The 27,828-nt window shown below is 39.9% G+C and overlaps 2 protein-coding genes across 3 annotated transcripts in view; one reads left to right on the top strand and one right to left on the bottom strand.

Moving 5' to 3' along the window:
• Positions 1-539: 539 nt before the first annotated feature.
• LOC119739244 (paraplegin-like) lies at positions 540-22,297 on the bottom strand. Of its 2 annotated transcripts, none has more exons than XM_038214102.1 (16): positions 21,755-22,297; positions 21,035-21,098; positions 18,846-18,929; positions 14,661-14,812; positions 12,492-12,608; positions 11,582-11,692; positions 10,792-10,930; positions 10,050-10,198; positions 9,102-9,340; positions 7,559-7,688; positions 5,182-5,344; positions 4,090-4,400; positions 3,510-3,582; positions 2,564-2,724; positions 1,780-1,857; positions 540-879 (listed from the first exon to the last, which is right to left on the bottom strand). In XM_038214102.1, the coding sequence occupies exons 1-16, from the start codon at positions 22,130-22,132 to the stop codon at positions 673-675; spliced, it is 2,556 nt and encodes an 851-aa protein (XP_038070030.1). In that variant the 5' UTR covers positions 22,133-22,297; the 3' UTR covers positions 540-672. The 2 variants fall into 2 exon arrangements, with proteins under 2 accessions (XP_038070030.1, XP_038070029.1); XM_038214101.1 differs by having other exon boundaries at positions 20,993-21,098.
• Positions 22,298-22,460: 163 nt separating this feature from the next.
• Positions 22,461-27,828, top strand: part of LOC119739243 (ankyrin repeat domain-containing protein 11-like) — an 84,056-nt gene continuing 78,688 nt past the window's right edge. The window contains exon 1 of the mRNA XM_038214100.1: positions 22,461-22,559. The gene's annotated coding sequence lies outside the window, so the exon portion shown is untranslated. The remainder of the gene's footprint in view (positions 22,560-27,828) is intronic.

The raw sequence follows: 27,828 nt of genomic DNA on the forward strand, positions 1-27,828 counted from the left end.
CTGGTCCCCGACCCACAGTCAGTATCGATAATGTACAGACCGGGAGCCAGTCTGCTCGCAAAGTAGATATGTTTGTGCCTACAACAACCACCTTTTATTTCAAAGGGTCTCAGACATCCAAAAAAGTTAAAAAGGAGTTTTTTTGGGTGGGACTATAAGGCCAAAAAAAAAGTCTCCGGTTTCTGGTATGCGCGCGCATCGCCGTAGCCATGCCCGTCGGCAAAATGAAAAAGTTTTTTTTTCAATGAAAGATGATGTCTCAAAACCGCCAAACTCATTGGTTTGACTGGAATCCTGCTGCTGCACAATTTTAACGTGTTTTTAGATGGGGTTATGATCGACAATAAGCTTTATGTGGCCTCTCTGGACTCCCATATATTTGCACTAAGTTTAGTCGGGCACCATTTGCAGTCATCAGCTGACATTTGAAGCAAAAAAGTCAGGTAAAAAAAAAAAAAAAAGGTCGTGTCGCCGCACCACCTTTTGGGCAAGCTCCATACCAGAAACCAGAGACTTTTTGGGGGGGCCTAACACACAAGTTGAAAATTTATTAATAGAAAAAAAAATTGAAATTAAAGCGCACGGCGATTGCAACTTTAAGGTTCAAACTATCCTAAATATTCAGATATCATGAATATTCAGATGAAACATGTTAATGATTATGCTAATTAACTACGCATATGCATTAGGTTCTTCATCTTCCTTCTTGTTCCGTGGATCTTTAGGCGGGTCGTTGCCACTGTCGCTGTCGTCCGCCTCACCCAGGACGTCAAACTCGTCCAGATTTATCTGCTTCTTGGTGCCGAAGGGAGGCGGGCCCAACAGGGCTTCCACATCAACGTAGTTTAGGACTTCGGTTTTTAGTAGTTCATGCGACAGCTTTGAAAACAAAAGGGAAATTATTTCACTTATTATTTCAAAAAAAAAAACCAAGCAGGATTTGAACACGTCTATGGAAGAATAGATGATTGCACGCACAGCAAGCATCTATGATATGCGTCCAGATTTTGCAAAACAACACTGTGTCTTGTCCTCCAGATTCTGACTATTCAGCCAACGCCTTCTGGCGTGTCTTCGGTAACTCGATGTTGTATGAGAAAAACATGGCAGCTATTGACCAATCAACAGCTCTGGTCGAATTTCTGTACTCGTAAGGACGTCACAACTTCTAAAGGCGCCTCCGAATGTTGATGGCTCAGAGTTCTCATTTTCACTCTTCATTCATACCAGTTCTTGTTCTTGTTTGGTTCATCTCCTAAATACTCCACATGGGAGTTTATACAGGAGACCAGAAACACCGGGGCAAACCCCTTCTCTTTAATAGCGATAAGTGTCACTGGGTTCTTTTACGTGCATTGGATTACACAACACATGGGACCTACGGCTTTACGTCCCATCTGAAGGACGAAGCAATAATGGTTAAGTGCCTTGCTCAAGGGCACAAGTGTCCACCCGGCGGGCTCGAACCCACGCCACTGTTGCCTCTGAAACACCAGAGCATGTGTCCGGTGTAAAACCGCTAGGCCATGACACTCCACAATGACTCAGTCAGTCTGTCAGTCAGTCGGTCGGTTGGTCAGTGACTCAGATGAAAGGACAACAGGCTGGCCTGTCCGGTATAGCGAAGTTTCTTGACACTCAGTGTAAGATGCCTATGACTTTTGGGGAGACTTTCTTCCAATTTTGGCAAACTTTCATCAAGAATATTTTGTCATTAGTTGAAACAAGTAAGTTACGTGTTCTGAGATGATGTCAGGAAACAGTCAGTTTTTGACTCACCATTTTCAGTTGGTCCATGTTGTCAGACAGGAGTTTCTCTGTCCTTCTATATGCACTGGTGACGAGCTTACGAGCCTCCTGCAAGTAACAACAGTTGGAAATAGTTAAATTTTCCAAAAGAAGTGTTTCTAACTTATAGCCTCCGTTGACACTGTTTTGACAACTGATATATCCCTCACTTTGACATCCTGACTGCTTATTTCACTCTGTCCGAATTACTCATTCACGATGTGACCCAACCCAACAAAAAAGTCTTAAGTCCTATGAGCTACTTCTCTGTTACAAACCCTACATCTTCCATATGTCATGTTTTCACCAATATTTCACATACAACAGGATGTAAAAGTGAGTGATTAAGCAAATTGAAAAGCTGAGCAAGTGAATATACTCATTCCAATGCATATGAAAGTATGAGAAATGTCCTCAAGACTCATTTTGCAGAATCTGCCAAAGCGTGAATCATAAACAACTTGTATTGATCACCATCAGTTTCATGGGAGCTGAGTACAAGCACAATACACAATTTATTTTGTTTTAGGGGGGGGGGGGGAGGGTGGAGGTATAATTAAACCACAGAAGGAGTGAAGATAACTGTTTTTAAATCAATGCAGTAGTCTACTCATACCACTTTCATCCACAGATTCATGAAACTTTAGTAAAAAAAAACCCAGAAAAGAATAAGGGAAAAAAGAGTGCTCCTTAGCATCAAAGTAAATCGCCTCCACACCCCCCCCCCACAATTTTTTTTTTAAAAATTGAGGTTCTGGACCAACGTTTACAATACCTCATCAATGATTGATTGTAGTCTCTGGCTGTACGGTCTGGTACCCAGCTCGCCGGACTTGCTCTCAGGGAAGGAGACCTGACCGACTCTCTCATTCATTCCGTAGGACTGGATCTGGGCGTACGCCATCTTGGTAACCCTATTCAGGTCATCCTGCGCACCTGTCAAGAAGAAAGACAAACCGATGGTTATAGACCTTTCTTTGCCAGTCTTTGTGGATGGCACTTTTTGCAAACTATGGAAGGCCAAACGTCGCAAAAATTAAGAACAGTCATTAATGTTTCCAAACACATCATTAGATTGTTGAAAATAAAAAACTACTAACAATGGCTACCACAGACTGAATAAAAATGCCTATTTCTTGCATAATGAGGGTGTTAATATGCATTTTTTGGGGCAAAATCTGTTGCCAACCCCAAAGCGCTCTCTGTTGACTGAAAGGAAAGATGATTACGTGACCTTATTATTCATTTGTCAACTTGATATCGATTGGGATATATTTTTACATGCTCACGGAGCCCCTAGTAATGACAGAAGCATTGTGCCAGTGATTGTTCAGGATAACCATTATGGAGAAGTCATTCTGTACAATAGCTGGCACAATGGATCTGCCATTACTGGGGGGGGGGGGCCTTCATGACTGAACATGAGCCCAGAATGGTCTTGACTGAGAATGTGACAGAACTTAAGATTATAGCTGCACCTTGACATCAGTGTGTGAACTTTTGTAAAAAAAATGCCTGCCTAAAAAAATAAGGAATTTGCCCAAATGGTACTTTATGCTAATGAGTGCTACAATAGTAAATTTGTTATAGACACTTACAGAATACTTCAGAAAATGTCACCTTCAAAAGAAGTCAAAGCCTGCGATATAAATGTGCTAGGCTAGAATTTCACCAAACTTTTAAATAAAATTCCTCATTTCCCCCCCCCCCCAAGTACATACCTGTAGTGACTTTGTTAAATATTAGTGCCTCTGCAGCCCGTCCTCCTAGCGCCATGCACATACGGTCCAAAAGCTAGGACAAGTCATGAAAGAAAAATACAAGAAACCCCAAAAATGTGTAAACGAGTGAACAACAGAATGCCATGCAATAAATAGGTTTCATAGATCGATAGTAATCTGACTTTATGAATGACAAAAAAATATAAGTGAGCAAAGTAGGAATTTCAATGCATCTGCACTTTGAACTTTCTTTAAAATTACTAATTCAGTATGTCTGGAATACAAATGTAATTAAAAAGTAAAATTATATTTCAAAGTCAAGTACAGTGGCACAACAAATTTACAACAAAGTGCGACAAAGTAAAATGGAAGACGACTTTTTGTCTAACTCTTTTTAACAGAATTTGCATAGACAAAATCTCCACACGACCAACTTGTTTCAATATGAAACAATATTTCTCCTTTATCGTACTGTTTTTATCTCTTTATATACTCAAACTATTCGCTTCCAAAGATGAACTCTCCTTGCAGAGTCTGTAAATCTTATATATTTTCTGCTAAAATCATGAGCCCCACATACCTGGTCTGTTGAGTAGAGTTTCTGATCGGACGGCAAGTACTGTGCGAACCCGAGCGCGGCACTGGCTCGTGGTACGATAGAAATCTTCATCAGTGCGTCCGTGTGCTCCAGCAACCACCCCGCCAGTGCGTGTCCGGATTCGTGGAACGCGACGACCCGGCGTTCCTCTTCCGACATGACCCGGTTGACCTTGGTTGCCCCGGCAATGACCCGCTCGATGGCACTCTCGAAGTCGTCGCCCGTGACCATTTTCTTGCTCTCCCGGGCGGCGTGCAGGGCGGCCTCGTTGCAGATGTTGGCGATGTCAGCACCTGATTGGCCAATAGAAAAAATTGCCTTAGCAACCAAAACATACTTTTCCCACACTTGTTGTGTTGGGAAGATATACATTTTTTTCATTAGGATTTGTCCTTCGCTGATGTAAGATAAAATCTGTATACATATGTTTGTGCTTATGTTGCAGCAGCAATGGCATAATGTTAAAATTTACATCTCCAAGATGCAAATTCTAATCACAAGCCATCCTTCAAAATAGTTTTTTTTTAGATCATCAATTACGTTACATACGTAGTGTGGACATTCCTTTGTTTTGGGGTAGTTAAGAAAAACCTGTAAAAAAACCTCATTTTACTCACACTGTGAAAACTCTTTCAACCCAATTTTTTTTCTAAGATTCCCTTTAGTGTTTCTCTTCATTTTGCCACCGATAAACGTAACCCCCAAATGCCTCTAAACCTGTTTTCCAGAGAGGAGGGAACACTGTGTGGACGTGGGCAAGTCCACACAACGTCGCTGCTATCTGGTTTATGTGGACCTCTTTTGTTCGGAAGTCCACACAGTGAATGTAATGCTTGTACAAATATATCGAGTTGCCGCCAAACCCCCCCCTCCAAAAAAACAACCCAAACTGGTAATTGACTTCAATATCTTGATTTCAATGATTGCACGTAAATAAGTTGGAAATATTCAGAGAAAATCACCTCAAGAGCAGAAATTATAATAAACAAGGGGTTTTTCTTTCATCAAAGTAATATTAGTGAACAGAAAACAAAATTTTACAATATCCAGACGCCAAATGTCATCAAGTTTTACCACTCATTCCCGGGGTAAGCTGAGCGAGCCTCATCGAGTATGACTCCGGTTTGTTCTCCAATGTCAGCTTCTTGAGGTGGACCTCAAATATCTCCTTCCTCTCAATCAGGGTGGGAGAGTCGATCAGAATGTGACGGTCAAACCGGCCTGGCCTCAGCAAAGCCTTCAAGGATAAAACAAACAAAGGCCAAAGGTAGAGTGTCATGGCCTAGCGGTTAAGAACACCGGACTCATGCTCTGGTGTTTCAGAGGCAACAGTGGCGTGGGTTCGAGCCCGCCGGCGGACACTTGTGCTCTTAAGCAAGGCACTTAACCATTATTGCTCCGTCCTTCGCATGGGACGTAAAGCCGTAGGTCCCATGTGTTGTGTAATCCAATGCACGTAAAAGAACCCAGTGACACTTATCGCTAAGAGAAGGGGTTTGCCACGGTGTTTCTGGTCTCCTGTGTAAACTCCCACGCAGAGTATTTGGGAGATGAACCAAACAAGTACAAGTACCAAAAGTACTGAAACCTAGCAAACAGGAAATGGGCACATGGATTTTCCAAAATTAAGTATACAGGGTGAGTCCGAATGATCTGGACCCAAGTTCACCATTTTTTTGGTGACAAATAGAGTATATTGAGAGGAAAAAAATGAGTGTTTCATATGAATGGTTATAATCTTGTCTTCCACATGAATTTTGCATAATTTGTCAAATTGGTGGCTGTGGTGAGGAGTTATGCCATTTTCATTGAAGTGGCTCATTTTCCAGTCTGCACACGGAATTGGTTTTGCCTTTTTTAAATGTGTCAATAACTTCAAGTGAGTCAGTCACCATGACTAGGTTTTTATTTGTTATTACATTGCTTCACATATGTACCAAGTTTCAATCAATTTGTTGAACCAAGGAACCAAGTGGGTTTTTTTTAGCGTGTGTTCTTTGCTAGCGCTTTCTTCAAAATGGTAAAATGGATATACATGAAATAGTCACCAAATATGTCCAAAATACCAGCTTATCCGCTCCGTTCACAAGTACCCCCTCACTGGCAAAGAAAATACAGTTGGGGTGACCGACCGACGCCATCTTGCCTGAGTGCAATTCATTTGCCGCGAAGCTCGGCCACTGCATGTACATACGACCAAACCCCTGGTGTACGTGCGCACACACAAGGAACGGTGCGCGTCAACCAGCGAAATGTCCCGCCCATGGGACGTCGTTGCTAGGTAAAAGGGCGCCCTCTTTTGTCGGCGCACGGAGCCCATAACATAACTCATTTGCACTTGTTTTGATATTAATTGCTACATATTTTTTATATTTTCTTTAATTTGGGTCCAGATCATTCTGACTCACCCTGTAAAGGATATCGGACATATGCCGACCATATACCATAATTGTTCAAATACACCCAGATGGGCTTGTGCACTGAAAGGGAATTCTAAATGCATGTAACAGCTCAAAAGTAATTGTGCTACTTCCATTTTGATTAAGCATATTTTTTTTCTTCTAAAGTTCACCCCCGTTGGTGTATTTTGATGAACTCAACTCACAAAGACAGGTACCTCTTCTAGACGAAACACCTCCAAGAATCAGAAACAACACGGTGATAAGACAAGATAAGTTTGCGGCTCCATGTGAATAAATCTCTTTTGTGAGTATGCGTAGTTCTCGCCTATGGGTCACCTATACCCTGAGCTCCTTCCCCTTTGCCCCCCTCACTGTGTACTGACACGCTCCAGGAATCATCCAGCATCCCTCAGTCAACTTGCATCCTTCTCAGCTTCACCGGTTTCGAGCTTCACCAGTTTGCATCCTTCTCAGGCCTCACCGCACCCATCCTTATAACATCGCATCATCGTTGGAATCCAATCATTCTCCTGACGACGGGCAGAGCATACTGTTCGAAACGTTGAGTCCCTCCGGTTCTTTTCAGAACCACACATACTCACAAAAGAGATTTATCCACATGGTGCTACCGCAAACTTATCTTGTCTTAGTATCTTTCCACCGTGCAAACCTTCAAATCTCAACACTGGTGATGCCTTGGTTTTAAAAATACTTTGAGTTCCCATTTGATTAACCATCAGCTGGACATTTTTTGTCAATATCATCGCTGTGCGATTTTTCTTTTTGGTGATTGATATCCTGTACACATTTTGGACGTCAATATCATAAATATCAGATGTAGTGTTCACCCCAAAAGTCAAATTTGTGATGTGGGGTGCCCAAAATGACTTCGTTTTCCATTTGTGCGTGAAATAATGGTGATCAGAGAATGCTTTGTCTAATGGAGCTCCAAATGTTCGTTCAGAAATGAATGTCTCTGCAAACATAGCAAATTTTTACAAAAATCAGACAATGTTATTTCCGAGATTGGAAGGTGGCAAGGGGCTTACTTTGTCCAGGATATCTGCCCTGTTTGTAGATGCCAGCATAATGACGCCTTTCTTAGTACCCATACCGTCCATCTCAACCAGCAGCTGATTCAGTGTCTGTTCTTCTTCCCCAGAACTCCCCAGTGAAGCACTGTAAAAAAATATGTACAGAAAAACTGATTGCTGCAATACTGAAACCAATCTGAACACTTCAACTACAAGCAGATGTAGAGTTCATTTTTTCCCAGTGCATTGTGGGAGATGGTCGACAAATTCGCAGCGCGGGACAATTGAAATTGTTAGTTTTTTTCTGGTCAGTAGTTTCGTAAGCGTATGATTCGAGGATCTGTTTGCCCTTTTGTTTTCTTTTTATCAATATGGTGTTTTTTGTAAGGCGGCAGAACGCTATGCCCAAATCTATAGCAAACTAGCTCAAGTTGTCTACTGACACTCATTCAAATTGTTCATGTTTTGTCGACCGTAAACTTGAAAAATAGACTCTCCATGGCAAACTCTTGGTGGCGCACTGCATTGTGAATCGCCCAAATTTTACAATACAAAAATAGAGTGGTTGATTGCAGTACCCACTGCTGTATCAGACTCAAACCGGCCAGCTAACCCCGGTAAGCTCGGTGGTCGAGTAAGACATCGATGCTAGCAAGCAGGTCGTGGGTTCAAGTCCCTTCCAAATACAGTAAACTTCGGCTAAACCGACATCGTACAACTCGTCAAATTGCTCAAGTGGGCCATCTGGATAAAGTCACGATTGTCCGTAATGCATTTCCATTGAATTCTTAATTTCTAAGTCAGCTTTTATAAGTCGCCATTTCGCTCAAGTCGTCGTGTTACTCTCGGTCTCCTTTCCATAAAAAGTATTACAAAATCCTTTGTGTAAGTCGGCATCAACAAATCACGCATTGGCATTGAGAGTCCTGTACAGCGGTTGGCAAAGTGTCGAGTAAAAAGTGGTTTCGCACTGCCCGTGATCGCATGCATTGGTGTCGAAAAAGGGTGTCCTACTGCATACATCACATATGCATCGTGAGCATATCAATACCAGTACCCCCTCTAGGCTGTACGCATGCGCTCTGTCCATTTTGGGGGCCCGTCGTCTTATTGAATGACTACTGCTGCAGTCAATGCGTGCGTGGTATATACCGGACCACAAACGCATTCAATTCATTACTGTGCACGTACATACATGTCTCCACTATCAATACCCCAAACGTGATGACACAATTCGAGGATTAATTTGCTGGATTCAACTCAAGCATTAAGGAGACAATCCAGGGTAAATCGAAGCCAATTAGTGCAATGAATCATGTGTGCAAACGACCATTCATGTAAGTCGGCAAAATGACGCCTTACAGCATATATCGGCATACCCGTATTAAAGTCGTCACAAATTCTCGGGTCCCGAGAGTGCCGGTTTAGCTGGAGTTTACTATAGGCTTGTACATTTTCTTTGCAAGCCCAAGATTTCAGAATCACTGGGAGCATTGTGTCCTCATTAAAGTGTATAATATAATGTCACAACTCCAGTCTAACTACAAGAACCACTCACTTGTCCGTCCTCTTTCTGCCGATAGCATCCAGCTCATCGATGTAGACGATGCAGGGCGACCTCTTCCGAGCTTCCTTGAACAGGTTCCTGACCCTTGCTGCGCCTAGGCCGCCGATCATCTCCACGAACTCTGACCCAGCCATGGCCAGGAAGGGAACGTTGGCCTCCGTGGCTACAGCTTTGGCTAGGAGGGTCTTGCCGCAGCCCGGGGGGCCCAGGAGTAGGGCTCCTCTGGGTACCTACAAGAATGCAAAAGGAAGGGATTTTGTCGTTGAGATTTATCATGTGAGAATGTTGTTAAAACTGCTAAGAGCAGGTTTGACAGAGAGCTTTGGTTAAAGATATAGTCCATCATTTGAAATTTGTGCATTTTGTTCGTTTGAAGCAAAAAAAGTGCTCAAAATCTAAAGAAGGGTGCTGAACAACTAACCTGATGAAGTTTCAGCTCAGCTTCAGCTGTATATTCCGAGAAAAACAGCATTCTAGGATCTCAATTTCAAATCAAAAGTTGCTGAATCATATTTTGAAATGGGCCCGAATTCAGTGTCCGAGACACATTCTCACTGAGCCGATTGCAGCTACGCGATGTCGCGCACTGATCCGACGAGTTATAGCAACCGGGGGTGCGTGTGCGTCGTGCCAATACTTGCGCGCGCTTCGCTGAATAACAAAACGAACAACTAATTTAAATTTCCTACAGTGCGTCTTAAGAAACACCGTTGGAAAGGCCTACTTTCGTTGATTACTTCAAAATGACAGCTTGCCAGAAAGTATAATTTCACAGGGAGTTTAGTCCCCTTACTATCTTTCAACCAAGTATGTTTTTCAACAATAATTACGCCAGTTACTTTTCGGATAGCTGCAAATGATGGACTATAGCTTTAAACATCAGTTCCAAAAACTATGTATGAAAATAATGAATTTAAAAGTGTGGGATACACCTCTCACCTTAGCTCCCAGCTCCTGATATTTGGCAGGTCGTTTCAAGTAGTCAACAAACTCCATGACCTCGGTCTTTGCCTCCTGCAGACCCGCGACGTCTTTAAAGGTCACGCCCTTTGACCCGCCCTCCTCGACCAGAGTGAACCGCGCTTTAGCTGTTATAGTAACACAGGATGAAATTGTTTTTTGAAACTGTACATAAATAGTCAATAATGCATTGGTAATGATGCATTCACAAGTTTTTGTAAATTTTTTAACAACTTTCCTTCATGAATGACATTTTTACTTACATTGGCTAAAATTTGTACGAATCATCGGTTGCACCACGAACAAAGTTTATAGATATATGGTTCAAACTATAGGCAAATCCGGGAACGTGAACACTGTACACTCGCGAGGCCCCCATCAATGGAGAAACCATTGGGCATGCTATTGTACAAAGTAACATCCCCGTGACAGATTACCCGAACAATAGCTAGCACAATGCTTTCGCCATTGAAGGGGGCCTTCGTGATAGAAATGGCATCATGCCCAGATTGCTCTCTAGAACAACTCTTAGTGAAACAACTGCACAGGATACATCACTTGGGGTGCCCCTGAATTGTTTATTTGAATTGGAAGTTTGGATCTGTAACAGCTGACAAAATATCACAAAACCACAAAAATGCCTCATGCCACGAACGAAACTTCAAACACTGAACACGCTGTTTGAAACAGCGCCCTCATTCTTTGTCGCGCTGCGACTCACTCATCTGTGTGAAGGTATTCATGCCACCACCACCTTTCATCGCCGAGCGGATGATGTAGAAGATGACGGCCATGACCAACACTGTTCCCACGATGCTAGAGAGACCGTCGCTGGTCACGTGCTTGTATTGAATCTGGATCTGTAGCAAAAAGGGAAAGTAAGACATCAGTGGTTTAATGCAAAGAGTAAGTATTATGGTTGACTCTACAAAATGACGAAACCCAAATGTCGGGACTATTTTTTAGTGAAGTTCTGCATTTAGCACTTTCAAAATCAAGGATATGAAAACCCAATTCATAAGCTTTCTTTTAGTACAAGAATCATTCAAATCACTCATGTACTTTTCAAGTTACGGAATTTTAAACAAAACCACCATTCTAAAGTTCTGTCCACGGATCACAAAATAGGGGGGGGGGGGGGGATTATCGGCAAAATGAAAACAATTCACACATAGCCCTATGCGATTTGTTTTTATTTTGCTGAAAGAACACTTACTTTTTTGTGATCCGTGGACAGAACTTTAAAACTGTGGTTTTGTTTAAAATTCTGTAACTTTAAAAGTGCATGAGCGATTTGAATGATTCTTGTACTAAAAGAAAGCTTATGAATTGGGCTTTTACATCCTAGATTTTGAAAGTGATACAGGCAGAACTTCACTAAAGCAATGGTCCCAACATTTTGGGTTTCTTTTTACTCACCCTGTAGTAGGACTAACAGCCACTGTACGATGATGGGCAGACATTTTTTTTAAGCAAGAAAATGGACTTTAAGAGCTTCGTTAATTACTCACCCTGTCATGAAGCGCTATACCCAGGCTGTCCTCCATTTGTCTCAACTTGGTCTCAAACTTGTCAATGTTGCCCACTCGCATGCGAAAGTGATTGGGCTGACCTCGACCAACCTGCCGATCAAAACCATGAATGGATCCTCAAAATTAATCACAAAATTGTCTTTCTCTTTTTATAACGACAGAATTGATTTGTATAAAGTTGAAATTGTAGCAACTCTGTACAGACACTACAGAAAGTGTCTATTGATGGATCTAGAGCAGTCAGGGGTGGTGGGGGAGGGTGGGGTGGTGTTTTTCGGTCGGGTGGGGGGGGGGGGGTAGAGAGAACAACTTTCCGTTGTCCCTTGTTTTCTTTAATATTGTATTTGCAATATGTTGCCCCCCCCCCCTCCCCTGTTGAACAAAGACATTGACTGGAGCAGGGTTTGAACCTTAGACCTCTGAATTGCCGTTCCGGTGCTCTACCAACTGAGCTATCCTGCCCTATGTTGGCAGTTCCCCATTTCGTCAATGCCTTTGTTCAAGGGGCGCTGGTCAGAAGCCATAAACCCGTATATGCCATGTAGCCAGGGATCACGCCCAAAGTCACGATGCTAGCAACATTAGCAATGCTGCAAACCTGGGAAATCTTTCAGTGTAAGAAAAACATGACTTCACATCGAGGGAAATTCAAAGCTGTAATGTTCGAAGATTACTTCTATTTGAAGTAAAAGATTTACACCAAATAAGCTACATATTCTAACAATAAATTCAAAATGTTTAGATTACATTTCACTCGCCATGCAATACAACATGCTATGTCAAGATCTTGAAGATTCATGAAAGACCATGAGAAATTAAAAAAATTCTTCCAAGACAGTATTCCATTGTTTTATTGGACACCTTACATGTACAACGTGTATTAACGTACCTCTCTTCCATGGACGATAGCACCATCATTAGCGTACACGTGAACCACGTCAGATTCTGGATTACTGCTCTTACCACTGCCATCGGAGTCATAATAAGTCACGGATACAAACTTGACCTAAAAACAGCAAATCACAACAAAGTCAGAAAAAATATCATCATTTTCTGCTGGAGCCAAAGGGCAAGCCTAATGTCCTCTGACAGAGTGAGAATCTGAGTATCCACACTGTCCTCAACTGAGTCTTTTGGGTCCAATTCAACTGGGCGCGCTTTGTCTTTTTTTTTTAACCCCAACTCCCCAGGCATTTTTGCTAGGATGCAACCTCAATCCTGCAAAATCCTCCAACTGCCTCCATGTAAAAATTGCGTAACAGCCTGAATCCTCCAAAATCATCCGTTATTTCTTGAATGTGTTCCTTGTAGGGGTGACCATTGCCTCAATCCTGCCAAATCCTCCAGCTATCACTGTCAAGATGTTGAGGCAGAGCCAGTGACATCCTGGAGAAGTGCAGAGGATTTCAAGTGTAATCTAGGCCTAAATTTATGCACGGCTGAGCATAAACAACCAAGGTCCGGCCAAAGACCTTGACGAAGTGCCTCCTACAAAATCAGCCACATACTTTTGCCATATAGCCTCAATCCTGCAAAATCCTCCATTTTGCAAAGAGGATTTTGGAGGATTTGGTAAGATTAGGTATAATGAAGGTATTTCTGTGAAAAGAAAACAAATTCAGTACACTTTCCATAAGTTTTACATATTCTTGATTTTTCTTATGAAGTCAATATTCATGAAGCTTTTGTTGATCTATTACTGAAATGGTCGACACATGAATTAACGGTAAGATCGATAAACTTTTCAGTCAGTCAAAAAATTCAATTGTTTAATTGATAAACAAACACATCATTCCTTCTTGGTTTCGTAATTGGAACAATTGTTGACTAGTCAATAAAATTAAAAATGAAATCAATCAATCAATCAATCAAAATCGCTTGTCAATAAATCAACGAATCACCGAACGAACCTGTCATCAAATCTTTCAAAATATTCAATCATCCATCACCATTCATTCAATAAAACCTATAAAATATGCCAATTGATTTATCAATTAATCAATCCATAAACCAATCAATTCTCCAATAAATCAATCAATAAACTCATCAATAACCAATCAATGAATGAATGAATTCACCAATAATCAATCAACTGATCAATTCGGGTGATTCACAATGCAGTGCGCCACCAAGAGTTTGCCACGGAGAGTTCATTTTTCCCAGTGCATTGTGGGAGATGGTCGACAAATTCGCAGCGCGGGACATTTGAAATTGTTAGTTTTTCCGGTCAGTAGTTTCGTAAGCGAATGATTCGAGTATCTGTTTGCCCTTTTGTTTTCTTTTTATCAATATGGTTTTTTTTGTAAGGCAGCGCACGCTTTGCCCCAATTTATAACAAACTAGCTCAAGTTGTCTACTGACACTCATTCAAATCGTTCATGTTTTGTTGACCGTAAACTTGAAAAATAGACTCTCCATGGCAAACTCTTGGTGGCACACTGCATTGCGAATCGCCCGAATTCACACATACACAACCTCGTTCCCCATGGGTACCGATCTTGCTGCGCCATGTTGTTTCCCATCATGCCTTGCGCGATCTTAACCCCTGGAATTGTGTAATTTAAATGTGTCAAAATATGGCACATTATAATTAGGCTGCAGTTTATCCGTTTTACGTGCCGACGCCATCTTAAAATGTTAAAAGTTGTAATTTTGAAGAATCAATCCTTTCAAACATTACGTTTCGACGTTGCCTTATTTAGCAAAGATTTGTATTAAATGTACGTACCACTTTCGTCCCTGTACAACCGAAGATACAGGGTTTTTTTTTAGTGAAAAACGAGGCTGCCATAATCCATATCATACAGGCATCGCGACATTTGAATAACAATTTTTTTTTCGTACGTGACGTTTACATGCAAAGCACGCGAGCGCATTATGGGCACCCCCGGCGTGCAATCTTTGAAATGCGCGCGCAGTACGCTGGGAATAGCCAATCAGCGTCATTTACGTCATCATCACGGCCAGGGGTTAGTGTAAGGAACGCGCACGCGCCCATGGAGTCGAGGCTGACACATACATCAAGCAATTTACCAATCAATCTTTGAGCTTGTCTTACCTCTCCCTTCATCAGCATCTCATTGATGAATGTCTGCCATGAGATGCTCTGCGCCTCATCCTCCTTGGACAGGAAGTTCAGAAGCGTCAGGATCAGCATCAGGACTAAGAGCATTCGTATGTTATCCCCCTCACTCCCTCGCTTGGCGGGATCTGGAAAGGCAAGGGGGATATATGATAATGGCTTAGAATGCTAACATTAAAGGGAATGTACCAACCTCGTCCCTTACGTGCTTACTTTATTTCTAACCGCGTTTCCAATAGTAAACCCTGGATAGGAAACTTTCTTCCTGTATCCTGATTGGATACCGCAATTGGCTAGTAATGGATTTTTATCGTGTACTTGGTGCTATATATTCACAACGTGCAGAACGTGTTTTCGCGATCATTCGTCCACGCCTTCTCGAAAATACTAATTTCCTTTCCAATTTGCTCATATTAATATGAAATATGATACTGCATGTTGTCTCGATAAGATCGTAACAGTTTGATTTCAAAAATCGTGTTTTCGTAACTCACGCCGTGCTCGCGCTGCTACAAATTGACTCTGTTTTTACCCCAGACACCGCATACAAAAACAAACGCTAATGTGTAACGCATATCCAGGCACCAGACTGTTCCTCATTTGCATACATGTGCAAAAATCTTGCACATGCAAATGATCCAATACCAGGGTGAGAGAGCAGGTAGTGGTGGGCGCGTACTGCTCGACACCCTGGGTACGAGGTTGGGAATGTACATCATTGGCTTTTGCTGTAATTTTCAGAAATGAACTATTTGACTTTGAGGGGTTAGTATAATAGATCAAATATTGTTACACTGACAAGTTTGAAGTTTTGTGTTCGAAAATGCTGGAAAAACCAAGAAAAACCTAAATTTTCAAGTAGTCTGGTTCCCTGACTCCACTAAAGATGAAATGGATCAATTTATAAATGCCAGAAAATTGTAAGGTAAGGGAACCAGTCTAGCTGGCCTGCACCCGTTCATGAACATGTAACCAATAGCAAACAAAATTTGGACTGAAAAAAGGGTAAATTTGGAGCAGTTGTTGAAAAATAGTTAGGTTTTTCCAACGGTGGTTGGCAGACCATCGTTGGAAATTTATACAAAATACCACTTTTCTTGAAAATGACTTCACACCAGGTGCCATAATTTTACAGGATGCTTTAGACTTTCATTTACCAACATCCTAGTAAGGTATTTCGTAAAAAAATTGGTAGTTTTGTTTTCCAATGTTTGCAAATGTTGTATTTTCCCTTTAAAGGCATGCAGGATCATTTGCTTTTCATGCATTTTGTTCATTTCCAATAATACCACCACTCAAAATCCAAAGAAGAATGTTCAAACCTAACCTGTTGAAGTTTCAGCTCAGTGGATATTACATTTTTTTTTTGAGAAAATGGCGAAAAACCATACACAACCTTTCGATCACGAAACACAATTTCATCTATAGCACTCTCTATTCCAATAATCAGGCAGCTGACTGATCGCTGGAAATCATCTTGATTTCTTCTAAATGACATCAAGTCAGACAAGATAATTTCACAGCGTGTTTAGTACCAGCAAGATATATAATCCAAGTAAGCTTTGGGGAATAATTTTGTAGGTTACTACCGTTACTTTTGGGATAAATGTAAATGATCCTACCAGTATATGCCTTAAAGGGAATATACAACATTTGCAAACATCGAAAAACAAAAGTACCATTTTTTTTATGAAATACCTTATTAGGATGTTGGTAAATGACAGTCTGAAGCATCCTGTAAAATTATGGCACCTGGTGTGAAGTCATTTTCAAGAAAAGTGGTATTTTGTATAAATTTCCAACGGTGGTCGGCCGACCACCGTTGGAAAAACCTAACTATTTTTCAACTACTGCTCCAAATTAGACTGGTTCCATTATCTTACAATTTTCCAGCATCTATAAATGATCCATTTTATCTTTAGTGGAGTCAGGGAACCAGACTACTTGAAATTTTTGTTTTTCTTCGGTTTTCCAGTATTTTCGAACACAAAACTTCAAACTTGTCAGTGTAACAATATTTGATCTGTTATACTAACCCTCATTTCTGAAAATTACAGCAAAAGCCAATGATGTACATTCCCTTTAACCCTAACTCCCCAGCATAATTTACTAGGAACCGTACCCATTCAGGCAAATTACACACACCCACATGGGAAACTGTACACACACACTGTTGGACTTAGTTTCTGGACGTATACCAAACCCAATGTAAACGACCATCTGTTTAGGGGTACTGTACCTATCCCAACATGCTGTTGAACTTTGATGGGTTGAGTTCGGTTAGGGTTAAAAAAAAGCTTGAAACATATCAGTGTGGTTGCATCTCCAAGGGTGGCTTATCAGCTTTCTACTGATACCTTATGACGAGTACAGCATACTGTTTGAAGCGTCGAGTTAAAGGGAATGTACATCATTGGCTTTTGCTGTAATTTTCAGAAAGAACTATTTGAGGGGTTAGTATAATAGGCCTAGATCAAATATTGTTTAACTGACATATTTTGAAGTTTTGTTTTTCGAAAATGCTTGAAAAACCAAGAAAAACAAAAAACGTTTAAGTAGTCTGGTTCCCTGACTCCACTAAAGATAAAATGCATCAATTTATAGTTGTCGGAAAATTATAAGGTTAGGGAACCAGTCTAGCTGGCCTGCACCCGTTCATGAACATGTAACCAATAGCAAACAAAATTTGGACTGAAAATTGTAAATTTTGAGCAGTAGTTGAAAAATAGTTAGGTTTTTCCAACGGTGGTCGGCCGACCACCGTTGGAAATGTATACAACAATACAAGTTTCTTGAAAATGACTTCACACCAGGTGCCATAGTTTTACAGGATGCCTTTACTGTCATTTACCAACATCCTAGTAAGGTATTTCGTAAAAACTTGGTAGTTTTATTTTTCGATGTTTGCAAATGTTGTATATTCCCTTTAAACCAACTGGTTCTTCCCAGAACCACACAACTCACTTACAGATATCTTTCATTCACATGGTGTTACCGCAAGCCTCCCATTCATTACTGATACCTTCCTTGCATCCCTGCAGTCATTGATGACTGAGCACAAATGATTTCAAAACAAAGCTCAAAATTATTTCTAAGACGTTAAAAAAAGCTTCTCTTGCCCAGTTGGTCCAATTTAGTGGAGGCATCCCCCTGTGGACTGTGTAGGGGTGCACACCTGTAAATAGGCCAAAAATCCGTCCGCCGAGCTCATGAATAAAAGTTATACCCTCAAAATATTCTATATTAGAGAGTTTTGAGAGCCATAAAATTGGGGAATTGAAGAGATACGGTAATGAACCTCTGGCCTGGACTTGGGGCTTCCAATTCTGAGCATTTTGGATGCTATTGGGCTCAAAAGTGGCGCTAGTTTTGCCATGTTGTGGAGGGATTGTTTTTCAAGATGGCTACTTTTCCGCTTTAGGGAAAATAGGGGTCGTCTTCTTTGGGTGAGAATATCTGGAAAAGTCAATGGTCAACCCACCACAAAATGAAAAGGAAATGAAAGATGACACATTGATCATCATTTTTCTGTGCAGCTTGAATACCTGTGAGAGTTTGGAGTATTTTTAAAAGAAATTTGAAGTATGCGCATTTAGCACTAGTGTCTATGGGATTTTTTTTGCAGGGTTGCACCCGTAGGCCTGTTACGCCCAACTAGACCAATGTCCCAACTTCAGTTGGGACTCTCCCAACTTAAGTTGAGACCGCCCCAAATAAAGAGTTTCATCACTAACACTTCAGTTGGGATTATCCCAGTTTAAGTTGGGTCCCAGTTTAAGTTGGGACCATGGTCCAGCTGGGGCTTAACAGGCCTACCCATTCAATGCGCAATCTATACCAACATCACATTGTTTGAGAAGCTCATAATATAACTACTCAAAACTCGACCAAACTTTACAAAAGGAAGTTACGCCCTATCTTCAGCAAATGCCCAAACTATAGTTGGGATGGTGTCACTAGATTTGAGATGATCTCAAAAATAAGTCAGGATCTGAACTACAGTCGAGACTTGGGACAATACTGAAGTTGGGCACGACAGTAACAATCTTTGCTTAGCACTCAAAAGTTTTGCTGAGCAAAACAAAATAGGTTACCAGCCAGAAACGATGTCTATTGCCGGTGACCGGTTCCCTGCTGATTTCTGCTCAGCGTATAACTCACCTTCTTCCTCATCCTTTCTTTCTTCATTCTTGTTGTCGTTTTGCTGATTCTGCCTGGATGATGTGCTGAAGAAATTGACATTCCCTGATTTTAATAAAAATAAACGGAGCCAGAGAACTAAGGGTAAAATTAGATGCAGAAACCATGTGTACAACTCAAACTGGGACAATCAGTTTTAACTTTTTTTAACAAAGAAAAAAAATTGTTCTGGTTCCGGTTTCCCTACCTATCCTATTCTGATAGCCCCTACCCTAATTTTGTTATGGGAAAATGAGAAAAAAAACACCCCAAACTATCAATTTCTACATTTTACCCTTGATTACATGCAGACGCCTCCATATGATCGTACACAAAAAAAATTGGCAAAAAAAAAAAAATTCCCTACCTACCTACCCTATTTTGGAATGCCATGTAATCGGAAGCAGAACTATTATTTTTTTTTTGGCCTAAGCTGTTTCAGCTGTCTGATGTCAGTTTGTATTGTCACCAACCCTCTACAAAAATTAAAACCCTTTTAAGAAACTATTTGCTAATGTCTTGGTTTTCTCACTTGATACTGACCGTACTGAGCTCAGGTTGGGGAGTCATGTTGGCGTAGGGGTACTTTCCTTGCCTTCCACCGCTGTGCCCCGGGGTCGATTCCTACCCGGGTCAATATGTGGATTGGGTTTTCAGTCCCTACTTGATTTTGTGGGTTTTCCTCAGAATATTCTTCTGGGGTTTTCCTCCCACATCTAAAACTGTAATTTCTTCACACTGTCTTCTCTTTACTGGGCCCCATGGGAGACCAGTGGATATGGTTGAATGGGCTACCCAGTTAAAATAAGAAATACATGTAAGGCTTTAAAGGATTCATTTGTGGCCTCAAGACATCTTGTGTGTACATCTGATAAAATTTCACGATGAGGGAGTTTTGGCCCAAACAAATTGTTTTTTTTTTAGAGGTACAGAAATGGAGAATGGATGCGTCTGAAGCATAGAGCTATATTAAACTACTAGAGCGCTAACTCGATGTACAAAGTAATGCCTGATGGGCGCATCCATGTTCAAGTGCATAAACCTATGTAAAACTCGAAATTTTGTACGGCTTTTGTACGGCTATTTGCATATCTGCGTTTGTTTTCCATACCGGTGCATCATGGAAGACGATACGCCCAAAACCAAAACGCACGATCAGCAAATGAGTGTTTCATTTTGCTCTACAACGCAATGCAACGTGTGCGTATCCGCTGCAGATGCTTTTCGCCATGACGTTTTTTGAACCGTCATGGCGCGCTTAAGTTGTTTGCATATCTTCTACTTGCGCGTTGCATTTAGAGTACACTTTTAAAATTCACTCCATCTATTATGATTGTGTGCTACAAACACGCACATTAATTCAAAATGTCTGCGCCCAGAGCGGCTTCAAAGCTTCTCCGCACGCAAGAATGAGGAGTTAGCGCTCTAGTAATTTAATATAGCTCTATGGTCTGAAGCCACTGGGGTGTAAAGTCAGTCACATTATACATTGATGCAAATTTCAAGACCAATAATTGAAACCCATGGGACATTTCCTTGTACAAGAGTTGTGTTATTAAATAGGGTTAAATCCAGTGTTGTTGTCTTGAGTCTCTGACTTGGACTCAAGTCTGACAAAAGTTGCTATTTTTTGGACTTGAGACTTGACTTGACTTGGAAAAAAATGACTTGCAACTTGGCTTGATGGAATAAACTTGACTTTTATAACAATTTTTCGGGCATATGCAAAATTCGGTTAACAGAAAGCCAAGGACTTGATGCACATGTAGCGAGCTGGGCGTCAATTAGGCACAATTCCTACCTGTAACTTGTACTCGTATATTACAAACTAAATACTTGTATTGTCAATAAAGGATGTCAGAGAAAGTGTACATGTACATGTACATCTATCATGTGAATTATGACTTAGCATGTTCAGACGGACTTTAAAAAATTGACTTGCGACTTGACTTGACTCAGGAAAAATTGACTTGCGACTGTACTTGACTAGTGAAAATTTGACTTTGTTAGTGTTACAACACTAGTTAAATCTAGCCTCATAAAATGTGGCTCAAATACTGGAATATACCTCTGATACGGAGGAAGTCCAGTATTTGAGCCACATTTGTGGGGTTAGGTTTAAGTCATACCAATCCCAATAAGCTGTTGCAGAGCTGGGACATTATTGAAACCTGATCGCTGAAGAATTCTTGTCAAAGCGTGGTACTCTCTGGTTAGAAATCTTGAAGAAAACACCTAAACAAAATAGAAAGAAAGGAAGTGACGAAAAGTGAATTTAATGTAAAAAAAACCAAAAAAAAAAACCATCAACTGACACAAAAAAAGACCATACTATTTATTTGTCAAATATTTTGTTTTTCATAAAACAAAATTCTAGTTCCCAACAAAAAGTTCTCAACTTGACAAGACAACTATTTCCAAAGATGTTACGTTAGGTGAAGCATCTTAACAAGTTTTACTTGACACTGTGGTAGATTTATAACAACAGTTGAACTTTTGTAGGATTTGTGACTTTTTACAACAAATAAATGTGATGCGATCAAGCTAAATGAGTCGTTTGTCGGGACTTTTTATTTGGAGATACAGGCCAAAATAAGATCACTTCATCACATCACTTCATGGCATCTCTTGGTGTTCCAACTGCCATTATTTTTTAACTAAAGATGGTATCAGCATGCGGTTTTCACAGCAGTAAAGCTGAGATTGTGCTCTTTAAATCTGTAAAAAAATAAAAAATTGACCAGGGTCGACAAACGACTCATGTAGCTTGATTGCATCACAAATATTTATTTTCCAAGTTTCCTTACGTTAGAATTTCAATTAATTTGTGATGAATGCATGAAAAAGTAAATAACACAGCACATCATAGAGGATTAGAGAGAGACACTCACTACTTCTTGTTTGGGTAATGATGATCCGTTTGAACATCTCGCTGTTGCAGGAATTTGCGAACACACAGTTTTTGATTCATGTTTTTGACACTGACACTGTTTACTTTTTCGAGAATGTAAATTTATCCTCGAAATATATCTCTCCTGAACTTGATGAAGAGTTCTTGTCACACTGTGTGACCACTGTGAAGACGACGAAGTAGCAGTTCCTGTATCATCCCGATGAATAGAGTCAAGTGTTCGCGAGGAACACACGGCTGGACTTGAACGGCTGGATTTGAGTCTACCGATCAACTGTGCAGTTTTGTAACACGGATGATTATAAAATACATTATTTACACCGAGTGCGTGGTTTGATCGCGTAAAGAATCGGAACATGATGATAAACTTGATATTTTCTTCGAAAATTTGCAGTTGTATTACGACAAATAGTAATCATTACGAAGAATTCTACAATTTCGTTTTCCCAATGTTTCATCAGATCTCAATCCAAGGGCAGCGCCATCTTGAAACTTTCCGTAAAGGAACGCTAGACTGGCACCTACTGAAACTATACGTGATTAGTAACGGGCATTTACATTGGGAACCAGCCTTCAAAATGTCAACATCCGTGGGATAAAAATATTAACCAATCAAAGAAGATCTTATGTACCACATCTTGCGCGGCTCTGGGGGAAAGGACCAATTGCATGATCCGTTAGAAGTTGAGCAAGGCGGCGGCGGGGAAAGGGTACTTGCTAAATTTTCGCATGTTATATTGATTGTGAGTTTTCGTGGTCGTCAACGTTTCTCCTTAGGAATCAAGGTAAGATTTCACTTACTTGAAAACACTTCCTTGGAGTTTCTTTACTGTGATCATGTTTCAGATTTGTTGGTGATTCTCTGTGAATTGTGAAAAGTCTTATTTGACGAAGGAAATACAAGCAAAAGTACACCCAATCTCGACATTTTCAGTTTGTTGATCATTTTCTGATTTTGGCAAACTTCCCAAAATGTGGAATGGCGCCCTCATGTTGTATTGTAAATAAGTTCATGAAGTTTACAGGGCGGGGATTTTTTTTACTCTGTGTTAAAAATCTAACACTTCAGTTCGCTGCCAAAAATCTACTGACTTGACTTGGAGGAATAATAAAATATTTTAATCGTGCAACTTAAGTTATTTTGCTCGACTTATTAGGCAAAATAAAAAAAACAAAACATGTTTAGCGTCCTGCCTCTTTGACAAAAAGGAAGGAGGAGGCCCTTTTTTTTTTTTTTTTTTTTTTTTCAAAATGGCCGCCCGACACATTTTTCAAGGCAACGCGGCCGGGCTATTTTTCAAGATGGTTACCAGCTTTTTTCAAAATGGCCGCCACTTGGACTCATTGACTATTTCCACAGCTTTATACACGGTATAAAAGTCTAAAAATACGATTTCTTTTGTCAGAGATCGTTAAAATTTATCAATTTTTGTCTAAAAAAAAAAAAAAAAAAAAAAAAAAAAAGGAGGCGGCCTCTAAAAAGGAAGCGGGCGGGGACGCTAAACATGTTTTTTTTTTTACTTCGCCTTATCATTCTTTTGTTGGTTGATATTTTGTAAGATTTATGCCCACGTAAATTTTACAAAATTTTTATTGACAAATTTTATTTGCCAATATTATTTATTATTAGCAATATAAAATAATGTTAACATGTTTTAGTTGTTATTGACAATTTAAATCTAAAAACTTTTCAAGAGTAGGCCCTATTGTCGTTTTTACAAACTGTAAACTACAATTTTGTTATTTTTTACAACTGAGGAACAACAGTTGAACATTGAACTGTATTTTTGAAATAAAGTCTTGCTCGTTATTCAGGATAATGTCAGCCTACAATGTTGTAAACAGATCTTCCCCAGGTAAATTAACAAAAATAATGTTGCATTTTTTGTCCTGAATGGGGATTTAGGTCGGAGTGAAAAATAAAATAAAAAGATTTTTATTTAATACAGATGCTGTCTCCAATTAACTTTACATAACATCAGATATTCACAAGGACATACAATTTGTCGTTTATGTTTAGAAATTTTTACAGTAGTCGCTTTCAGTATGAAATTCTGTATATTACATTTATCAAATCTGCACACAACATTTTATACACAACCTGCTTTGGAGATATATTCCTAAAATTTCCCACAGTAATGTGCATTTGCGTGCAGAAAATTTATTTTAAAACCAAGTCCAGAATGCATTGGTTACCATCAATCAAATACATACGGCCTTGTTGCTTTTGCCGAGAAATTCTAACCAATCAGCACGGCCAATGCAAATAATCCCATCGCCCGGGGTAAGAAGATGCGGCTTTTCTATTTTAATCAGGATTCCATTTTCTTAATGCGTTTTCCACTTCATTTCTCACAGGATTAGGCTGGCCGTCTTTACTAGACTCTTGTTGAACGAGCTTTTATCGTGAAAGAGATTTGACAGACAGGCTTTTTACTCTGAAAATAATCTGGCCCTTTCTTTCTAGAGTACTTACCGGGTAGATGCCAATCAAATGGAGAAATTACAACATCGAGTTACAAATTTCGTGTGGGCAATACACTGAGAAATGGAGCTATTAAGGTGTCAGAATACATGCCCCCTGCAGTCAGACAAATTTATTATATTTCACTTGTCGTTGCTTAAAGTCATATAGGATCATTTTGCAATTGTCCCAAAAGTAACCTACCGAATTGTTATCAAAAAAAACTTTACTTGGATTACAGATTGCACTGGCACATGTACTAAACACCCAGTGCAATAATTCTATCTGGCTTGCCGTCTTTTAGAAGAAATCAAGAAATGTAGGTGATTTGGGGAAATATCGTGCTCTTGATCAAACGTTGTGCATGGTTTCTCGAAAGTGTAAAATCCACTGAGTTGAAATTTCAACAGGTTAGGTTTTGAACAATTTTCTTTGGATTTGGAGTGGTGTTATTATTGGAAACAAACAAGCTGCATGAAAAATTATTGTACATGTATACGTACATGTATAAGCCTTTAAAGGGAAAATACAACATTTGCAAACATCAAAAAATAAAACTACCAAATCATTTTGAAATACCTTGCTGGACTGTTAGTGAATGACAGTGTAAAGCATCCTGTAAAATCATGGCACCTGGTATACTGTCATTTTCAAGAAAAGTGGTATTTTTGTATCAATTTCCAACGATGATCGGCCGATCAGCGTTGGAAAAAACTGGCTTTTTTTCAAATACTGGCCCCAGTTGACCATCGCACTTGTTTGCAATCGATTACACACCTATGAACGGGTACAAGCCAGCTAGACTGGTTCCCTGACCTTACAATTCCCCAATATATGTAAACTGCTCTGTTTCTTCTTAAATGGAGTCAGGGAACCAGACTACAGGAAAATGATTGTTTTTCTTGGTTTTTATAGCATTTCGAACCCAAAACCTCAAAAAAGTCAGTGTAACTATATTTGCTATATATTTCCAACCCCCCAATTCCATCCATTTCTGAAAATTACAGCAAAAGCAAATGATGTATATTCCCTTTAAAACAATGCTGCAATGAAAAGTTTGGCTTTTTGTCTCAAGTACATAACAGTGCTGGTACATAACATAAATATTCATCTAATAAATGAATGCCGGGTAGGTTCCGTAGTTTTAATCAACGGAATATCGATTTTGCCAACATGTGATCACTGGTGGCCAGACACACTATTGATCTCCTTCATGAGGTGGAAGTAGCGTGAATACAAAATGGAAATGTTCATTTGATGAGGGGGGAAAAACAGCTTCTTTTTCCTGTTTTGTTGGATTTGTTTTTTTTACAATAAAATATTTTCCTCTCCTTGAAATTTGGAGCCAAATCCTAACTCCATAGGCCTTTTTTGCTACGAACCATCCTCAATCCTGCAGAATCCTCCCATTGCCACCATGTCAAAATTGGATTTATCCTCAATCTTTCAAAATCATCCGTTATGCCATAAAAAATAATAATAATTAGCGTCCTGCCTTTTGAAAAAAAAAAAAGGAAAGAAGGAGGCCCTTTTTTTCCCTTCCAAAATGGCCGCCCGACCGGGCTATTTTTCAAGGTGGCCGCCACTTGGACTCAGGACAATATGCAACAGACAAAGAGGCCAAAATGATGTCACTATTTAAAATTAATAATTTTTTCGTGTTATAAAAAGAAAAGAAATAGGGGCGGCCTCCAAAAAGGAAGCAGGCAGTGACACTAAACATGTTTTTTTTTTATTTGGCCTTATTTCTTGAATTTGTTCAGTGGAGGGGTAACCGTTGCCTCAATCCTTTGAAATCTTCCAACAATCACCGTTGTTGAGGCATTGCTGATGACATTCAGAAGCAGTGCGGTTAATATCAATCATAATTCAGGGCTCAATTATGCATGACTGAATGTAAACAATGCTGGGTACAGCCTTTGAACTCGCCACAACGCATCCTCCAAAACAACCAACAATTTTTTTGCCATTCATCCTCAATCCTCAAAAATCCTTAGGGTTAAAATGCCAGATGAAGTCATTCAAATATAGTATCGATGAGAACGAGCTGATATTTATTAATCCTACATAGATATTTATTAATCAATATGTGTGGGAAAAAAAATAATAAATTTGAAAATAAAGTTTGCCGCGTTTAATTAAATAAAGAAATTTGCACACCATGAGCTGAATTGGAAGATGAAGGTCCAAATGCCATGTAAATGACATTCATTTGGTCTGCCCGTTTCATCCATTCATTTCTGAGTTCCAGTCATGCAGTCAGTCACTGAGTGAGATCATATTCTCAGCTTTGTGTCTTTGTTCCGGCTGACGGCATCATGCATGCGGGAGCGGTACATGTATTGCGACAGATTTTTTTTTCTTCTCCGCATCTATGTGGAATTAATTCAGTCCCGCTGAGCCACCTCGCCTAGCTCTTCCCAGCAGCTGAAGGGCCTGGACAAACAGCACTGGTGGGTGGAGAAAACAAAAATGAGGAAAAAAAAAATGAGGGGAAACAAAAAATATGAATATCTGCCCGGGGCTGTGTCAGTGTGCATACAATGCACGCACAGAGCGTTATTAACAGTGACCGCGATTTGCCCCCGAATCCCCATTGTTTTGTGCTCAATCACGTCGCAAAATTGATAAAAGTACACGCTGGCCTCTGTCCCAGCATCTAGGCATATATTGTGATTCACTTTGTTGATTGGTGCCTGATTTTGGCCTGCTCCAAGCAGCGCTCTTTGTGTGTCGCAGCCATCAGGGTGTGGCTCCGGTTAGGTCGACAGTACACTTGCTGAATGATATTAAAACATGGCTACATTCAGCGCAATGTTTGCTGTAAAGGCTTATCAATATACTGTGCATACACTTGGCCATGTTGGTCTAGGAATGGAATTGAATTGAAATGAAAATATTATTTTTGGCAGAATGTTACTGAAATTGCATTGTCAATATTGAAAATGGCATCTGCTTGCATACTGTGCATGCATACAACATTGTCTGATGTTTGATTGCACACATACATGTATGTACATGTTCAAGAATACATGGACACGCACATGTATGTTATTTAAACCTTTAATATGTGTTTAAAAGCTCTGTACAGTCTGTTTCACACATTATCCATGCAATTTCATTATTCCAAAATGAGATGTCAATATGTACAAATGTAATATATACAGGGTCAATAGATTATTTAATTATAGAAATTTCCAAGGACTAAAACAATTGCCATCCATCAAAAACAACATTGATTATTTTTTATTTCATGACATTTTACATTGATTATTTTCTGTTATAAGTGACATTCCTCCACCCCTCCCCTTTTTTTCAATACAAAATTAAACTGATTTAGAGAAAAAAATGTATATTAATTAAATAGCCTACCTTTTTTCTTAAAATTAAAAGAAAATCAATACAATGTATCTGCAACACAATTCAATATATTATCACTTTATCGCCACGGTGTTTGAAGGTTAGATTTCATCTCTCGCTATTTACCCTGCCTCATGTTGAAGATGATTACGCAAAAAATATTATAAATAGCCGCAGGTTCGTGTTTTCCATTGGAAATGGAATTTATAATGAACGAAACGTTCATACAA

The sequence above is a fragment of the Patiria miniata genome, unplaced genomic scaffold (genome assembly GCF_015706575.1).
Source record: "Patiria miniata isolate m_02_andy unplaced genomic scaffold, ASM1570657v1 HiC_scaffold_30, whole genome shotgun sequence".
Classification (NCBI taxonomy): domain Eukaryota; kingdom Metazoa; phylum Echinodermata; class Asteroidea; order Valvatida; family Asterinidae; genus Patiria; species Patiria miniata.

Coding starts and splice junctions, on each gene's coding strand:
- LOC119739244 (XM_038214101.1), bottom strand. CDS start 22,132: ATGTTCCGATTCTTTACGCGATCAAACCACGCACTCGGTGTAAATAAT. Junction 12,609..14,660: donor AGATGCTGATGAAGGGAGAG/GTAAGACAAGCT, acceptor TGCTGTTTTTAG/GTCAAGTTTGTATCCGTGAC. Junction 5,345..7,558: donor GGGCAGATATCCTGGACAAA/GTAAGCCCCTTG, acceptor TTATCCTTGAAG/GCTTTGCTGAGGCCAGGCCG.